Consider the following 7,321-nt stretch of genomic DNA (forward strand, 5'->3'; position numbering starts at 1 on the left):
CGAGCGGCGAATTGGCCATCAACTTTTAAAATTTACACAAAACAACTATTTTTCAATCATATTTCACCCCAAACACTAACCACTATAAATATACAATCATAGGAGCATCCAAAGGCATGTTGAATCATTATTTCATCGTAAAGATAACATTATTTAAGATCCAAAACATCTTTCATTGATCTCTTGATTTAATCACATTGTCAATTGTTCATATTCATCCCGAATATTGTTCCAATATTAATTGGGCCTTTTATTTAATCAAGAGAATAATCTTTGAAGAACTAATTCATATTCCAATATCTCTTGCCCCAATCAATAGATCAAAACATAAAAAGATATTTGATCAAACACAAAACAAAATCCTACCTTCGCCTATAATCCTTCAAGGTTCTGAAATTTGGAAAGAAGCGTTTGGAGTTCCAGCGCTCTGGAACGAAATTCGTTCTTGGTGATCCAATGGAGAGAAAAGTGACCTAAAGTTCTGAGAAATGCGAGCGTGAACAACTAAAAGAGTTCCTTGGTGATTTACAAGTTAGATATTCAGGGTCAGTTAACGTTTAACGGTGTCTGAGCTAACTGTAAATTAACTTTTTTAATGGATCGTTTTGACAAAGTTTGCCCGGAGGTTTTTGATTCCCGTGAACAATTCTTATAAAAGGGTTTTCCTCCATCATCAATTCTTGGTGTTCTTTAATTTATTTTTATTGCTTTTAATTCAGTTGTTTAAATTACTTGATTGACACATAGGTTTAATTTGATTAATTAAACATAATCATCTAGAGACATTAATAAGGGAAGTGTTGCTTGTTATTATTTTAATTCCGCATTTGGGTCTAAAGTATTTCGCTAATTTACTAATTTAACATTTAGTATAGAAAAGAGGGATATATATCATGTTGCACTTTTATAATTGTTATTTTTATAAGATTAAAAAAGGGCAAAAAAATATGTCTTTTATAACTTGAACTTTTGGATTGAATTCGTCATCAATAACAAAATGTACTAGTTAATGAAAGCGACAAAAATGTTTGAAATGTAGTGTGATAATGAGATTTTTTTTTTTTTTTAAAAAAACATTAAGCACTTTCAATACAATAAAAATTATTACAACAAGAAAAAACTGCATTGACAATATATCCTCAGGACTGAAAAAGAAACTATTGTTCAACTCGAACTATTGTATATATATACTTCTGATTCCAACTTTTCCATATTTATTAATTCTTTAAAATATGATATAATGAATAATGATGTCCTTCTACCACAAGAGAGAAAGGGACTCATAAGAAAAAAGAGAGCGTAGTTGACTATTGGAAGGATCCAATGCTTTTGACTCAAAATGTCAATTGAGTAGACTTACATATAAAGAATTTTCTTGTCATAATTTGACTTACACAAGTCCTTACCTTATTGGTTAAAAAACTTAAAAGAAAAATATATTTATTGAAGATAACGTACTTTTTTAAATGACTTTTATATCCTTGTACTCTCAATCATCGTAACTGAGTATTCCTTGTAATCATAATTTTTTCATATAAATATAAGACTTTTATTTTGAATAAAACATACAAGTTTATTGACTTCTTTGATCTTATCTCTTTAGTTTATAACAAAATTATGGATTTTGGCGAATTTATAGTAATTTGTCTTTGTATTCCTAAATTTACATATAAGTAAATCTATTAAACTTAGCCAAACATGCTCTAAATATAGACAACTAATAATTTTTTTAAAACCAAGAATGGAAGTGAATAAATTCATGTACTAGTCCTCATTGATAAAAGGAAACTAGAAGGAAAAAAAGTGCAAATATATCTAACTCCCAAATTCTAACAATCAATTTTAAATGAAAATGTTTTTAATTATTTTATTTATTTTTATTCTCTTTGGATTTCCAAACACAATGTTATCCAAATTAGATTGAAACCAAAGTTTTTTAAATAATGCGACTTTATATTTAAATGAATCTATTATTTGATATCATGTAATTGTCACTTAAACTGATACTTAACATAAATTGTGATGAATAACATTACTCATTTTCTTGTTTGATATGACTTTTTTTTTTTTTTATAGAAGAGCTTTCAAAAGAAATTACCTTATTTTTTTATTTAAAAACTAATTTTTAATAAAAGTTTTTTATTTCAAAAATGTTTTTAAATGATGCCACATTAGATTAGTTCTTCTAAAAGATCTAATTAAAAAAACATTTCCATAGAATTAATCAAATAAATCTAAAAATAATTTTTGAGTGTCAAAAGCCCTTTTTTTTTTTTTTTTAGACTTTTTAAAATGAACTGAGTCTACAGTACGGTTCACGAGGGCCATCGTTAACGTTACGCTCTCTCTGTCTGTTAAGAAATGAACAGCATTATGCTCTCGTTATCCTCTCTCTCTCTCTCAGACACTCCTTCTCAGTGTCAGTCGGTAGTTGAGTAAATTGACGCAACTGACTTTCTCTCTCAATTCTTTCTTTTCCAGCTCATAATCACTGCTGTCTTCATTTTTTCTTCTGGATCTGTAAATTGAATTCCCATTGCGTGAATCTTTGACTAAAGAATGGTGTTTTTAATGCTGTTGCAACACAGTTTGAGTCCTTTAAAACCCTCTAGTTCCAATGCCTCCGGTTAATGCAGTTTCAACATTGCAACAATCTGAGGTTTCGCCTCTCAAGTTCAGCATTATTGACAAAATCCGTACAAAACCAAGAAATTTTCCGAAAAAGAGAACAAAACCTTTCTGGGATTCTCAGAATGTTTCGAGGTGATTTATGTTTCTCACAGTTTTGCCCTTCAAACGTGTTTCTTTTCTTTTTTGGCCGATGTTTGCGTTTCTTCTTTTTTTGCTTTTTCGATTTAACTGAGATTCAAGTACAAGAATGTTAACGGCAGATCTGAGTGTGTTAAGTTTGTACATTTTGCAGAGGCTGTAGATTCTTTTTTTCTTTTGCACAAAAGTCTGAGCACATATTTATTGCTTTTGTTGAACAAGATTGTACTGGTGGGAATTTTACATTCTAATGAATGCTGATTATGCGAGTTCAGGGTTCTTAGATACTGTGAAATAATGTAAATGTAGTGAATCCTTAACAGCTTCTCAACTACCCAAAATTCCATTTTCACTTTACCATGAAAGTGAAAATGTTTCGTTGTTCTGATGTTTTTATTTTTTTATTTTCTACTAATTTAGCATCCGGCATCAAATTTTTATATTTTCAACAAATCAAAGAAAGCCTTCTTCTTTTTTCCTCCGAATTTTTCATCAAGTTGGCATCAAGGGTTGAATTTTGTATTTTTAGGAAATAAGATTTTCGGCTAATTAATAACAAACTTCTGCAGCTAAAAAATGTATAATTATTAAGTCTGAGCTGTATGCTATAACGCTGGCTGCAACTTTTAATCTACTTCCTTGTAAAATAAGCATTTTTGATTGCTTTACTGTACTTGAAGATTTTATAGAGAAAGGTTCCATACCTTTGCACTTTCCTTTTTCCATGATGCCTTTATTACCTTATTCTTTTTCCCAAAAAAAAAAAAAAAACACTATTTTCAGATAATGGTGATCAAGTGTCAACGTGCTTTATTTATTTTTTTTGTGTGGAAATAGGAGAGAGGACTTGATTTTAAAAATTCATGTATTATGTTTCAATTTTCAAATTCTTACTGTTGGAACCTTGAAAATCCATTTTTCAGCTCTGGTGGCATATTTTTAATTGCCCAATTGCATTTTTTAATCTAGAATCATTTCAAATCCATAAGAATGAATTATCAGCTGCTGTGGAAAATGCTTAAATTTTGATTGGAAGAAAAATGTCCAAGTGCCTTTCTGAAGGAACAAGATTCTTTGTTGGTAATAATATGATATAATTTGATAGTCATTTTGGTTTTCTGAGACTTCTGATGGATAGATTCAAAAATAGGTGTAGATGCTTCCAGTTTGAAACCAAAAGCTTATGAAATCTGCTGCTCATTTCAAAATAGCATGAAAATCATTGATTTTTATTTTTTTTAATTGTATTATTATTATTTATTTTATTTTTGTGATTAAGGGATTCTGTGGTACTGATCCGTTTCTACATTGTCTTCATATTTCCTTACTTTTGCTTTTGAAATTTGAAGAGATTTTCAGTTCTATAAACTAAAATGTCGTTTTCATTTGCGTGTAACTGGATGTTATTCTACCTGCAGAAGTTTTGCTTCTATTTCGTGCTTTTTGTGAATACTTATCCGAGCCATTGCTGTTCCACGTTTTTAAAATTAATACTCCATGATTTACCTTTGTTTTATTATTGTCGTTTGGTACCACATTTGTGTTTGGATAGTCTAACGATGTTTTGTTCTCTGTAATTCCTTCAGAGTAACTGCGGTACCTGCAGCAATTTTACATTCATGTCCCAGTGGATTGCGTCATGAAACTCTGCTCTAACCATACATTTCTTCCTTTCTTCTTTGTCACCTTGAGTCTTTTTCCTCTTGCACTCAGTGACTTGAACTCCGATAAACAAGCCCTTCTAGCATTTGCTGCTGCTGTGCCACATGGTAGGAGGCTTGACTGGAATCCTGCTACCCCAGTCTGCAATTCTTGGATTGGAGTCACTTGTACCCCGGGTTATAACAATGTGATTAATCTGCGACTTCCTGGCATTGGACTTGCAGGTCCAATTCCGGCCAACACCCTCGGAAAGTTGGATGCTTTGAGGATTCTCAGTCTTCGCTCCAATCTCCTTAGCGGTAATCTGCCTCGTGATATTCTATCACTTCCCTCTCTCCGTTTGCTCTTCCTCCAACATAATAACTTCTCTGGTGATATTCCAGCAACCTTTCCCCCTCAACTTACTGTCTTGGATCTCTCATTCAATTCATTTCAGGGAAAAATTCCACAAACAATTCAGAATTTGACTCAACTTACTACTTTGAGCCTTCAGAACAATTCTCTTTCTGGATCAACTCCCAATCTATCCCCACAACTCAAACGTTTGAACATAAGCAACAACCATCTTAATGGCTCTATTCCTTCGTCTCTACAGAAGTTCCCAAATTCTTCATTCACTGGTAATTCCTTATGTGGGCCACCACTAGATTCTTGTTCACCTTCTCTTCCGCCTGCTTCTTCCCCGAGCATTTTTTCACCTCCCTCAAATGTCCCTCAGAAGCGAAGTTCTAAGAAAAAACTTGCTTTAGGAGCTATTATTGCTATTGCAGTTGGAGGGACTGTAGTGCTATTTCTTTTAGCACTAGTTTTATTCCTGCGCTACTTTAAGAGAAAGCAAAGTGAGGACAGTCCGGTGCCAAAAGTTAAGCCTTCTCGTGGTGGGAGTCGAGAAAAACCAAGCGAGGAGTTTGGCAGTGGGGTGCAAGAACCCGAGAAGAACAAGTTGATATTCTTTGAGGGCTGTTCTTTCAACTTTGATCTCGAGGACTTGTTACGGGCCTCTGCTGAAGTCCTTGGAAAGGGTAGTTTTGGGACAGCATATAAGGCAGTCTTAGAGGAGGCGACAACAGTGGTCGTGAAAAGGTTGAAAGAGGTAATTGTGGGGAAGAAGGACTTCGAACAGCAGATGGAAATAATCGGGAGTGTGGGCCGGCATCCCAATGTTGTACCTTTACGGGCTTATTACTACTCCAAGGATGAGAAGCTCCTAGTCTATGACTATTTTTCAAATGGCAGCCTGGCAACTCTCTTGCACGGTATGCAATATTCTCCCTCGTTCCTTTCGTTTCTTCTGCCTTTCTTGGTTTTTCTTGCGTTTCTTTTAACATGTTTATTACTCTAGAAGACGAGAGTTTCTGTTAGTGAACTGTTCAATTACACCGATATTGAACAGTCGAATAAAAATATGATCATCACGTGTCAACAATATTACAGACAAGAAGAGAAACAGGAAAAAAATGTCAAGTGTAAAACATGTAAAAAATCATTGGAAGACAATGGGAAAACTGAGATTAAACTTCAAATGCAGCATTACTTTGGTGGTTGAATGTAAAAAGTAAAACCATAAATCATAATTATCTTACTCGTGTGACAAAATTCTATTTCACAAGTTGATTGTATTTTAGAAATAATTTCTCTGTAGTGTAAGTTTGGAACTTCTTATTATATTAGGCGGGACGAGAATCATTCATTTTTTAAATGCGTTAGATCAATAGAATTTGATATATGTCCTTTAGAAAGACAACAAATTCGAAACTCGGAAGCAAGCAAATTTATCTATCATCCATTTTCGTAGGTCGTACTTTTGATTCTTGCTCTGCTCTGTGGATGGAACAACAAATCTTTTTTCACTTATATTTGCTCAATTTCGTTTCAACAGGAAACAAGGTCGCCGGGAAAACACCTCTAGATTGGGCTACAAGAGTCAAAATATCCCTAGGAGCAGCAAGGGGCATTGCTCATACCCATTCTGCAGGTGGTGCTAAATTTACTCATGGAAACATCAAGGCATCGAACGTCCTCGTGAATCAAGATCTAGATGGTTGTGTATCTGATCTCGGGTTAGCCCCTCTCATGAACACTCCTGCCACTTCATCTCGACAGGCAGGATACCGTGCTCCTGAGGTAATCGAAACTCGGAAACATACTCACAAATCAGATGTGTATAGCTTTGGTGTCGTACTACTTGAAATGCTTACTGGAAAACAACCTATTCAATCACCGGGACGAGATGATATTGTCGATCTTCCGAGATGGGTTCAGTCAGTTGTCAGGGAAGAATGGACGGCTGAAGTTTTCGACGTTGAGTTAATGAGGTTCCAAAACTCCGAAGAAGAGATGGTGCAGATGCTGCAAATCGCCATGGCATGTGTTGCAAAGGTTCCGGACATGCGACCAAACATGGACGAAGTCATTAAAATGATCGAAGAAGTCCGACTATCCGACTCAGAGAATCGACCATCTTCAGAAGAGAATAAATCCAAGGACTCCAATGTGCAGACCCCTTGATTCTTTTCTAATCATTATTCACTTATTTCTACTTGACCTTTTCTTTTCTTTTTCAAATTCTGATAAATCAGCTGATTCAAAACCCTGTTTGAACATACATTCATGCTTGTATGGCTAGTGAGAGTGAATTTGTCCAGTTGTGTAGGATCAATTTTTTTTTTTTTTTTTTTTAATCTCGTAAAAGACATACATTCAAGTAAAATTTAACAGCCATGCTTGGGTACTAGGTACAGAACCCCTACAGAACACACACAAACATGGGCGGGGTGGGGTGGGGCGGGGCTGGGTGGGAATTTTTGGAGTCATTTTTTAATGAGGTGGATCCCGCATGTAAGGGATTTGGAAAACTTCTGTTAAAATGGTTCTGTACATCCATCAAAAC

The 7,321-nt window shown here is 34.3% G+C and overlaps 1 protein-coding gene across 1 annotated transcript; it reads left to right on the forward strand.

Annotated features, from left to right (window-relative positions):
- Window positions 1-2,344: 2,344 nt before the first annotated feature.
- LOC111403689 (probable inactive receptor kinase At5g58300) lies at window positions 2,345-7,075 on the forward strand. Its single transcript, XM_023032283.1, has 3 exons — window positions 2,345-2,763; window positions 4,356-5,687; window positions 6,311-7,075. The coding sequence occupies exons 2-3, from the start codon at window positions 4,409-4,411 to the stop codon at window positions 6,937-6,939; spliced, it is 1,908 nt and encodes a 635-aa protein (XP_022888051.1). The 5' UTR covers window positions 2,345-2,763; window positions 4,356-4,408; the 3' UTR covers window positions 6,940-7,075.
- Window positions 7,076-7,321: the final 246 nt, after the last annotated feature.

This window comes from Olea europaea, chromosome 11 (assembly GCF_002742605.1).
Source record: "Olea europaea var. sylvestris chromosome 11, O_europaea_v1, whole genome shotgun sequence".
Lineage (NCBI taxonomy): Eukaryota > Viridiplantae > Streptophyta > Magnoliopsida > Lamiales > Oleaceae > Olea > Olea europaea.

What these genes read in the sequence shown, in the direction of transcription:
- LOC111403689 (XM_023032283.1), top strand. Translation starts at nt 4,409, where the DNA reads ATGAAACTCTGCTCTAACCATACATTTCTTCCTTTCTTCTTTGTCACC. An exon ending in CCTGGCAACTCTCTTGCACG is followed by an intron (nt 5,688 to 6,310) that starts GTATGCAATATT and finishes TCGTTTCAACAG; the next exon opens with GAAACAAGGTCGCCGGGAAA.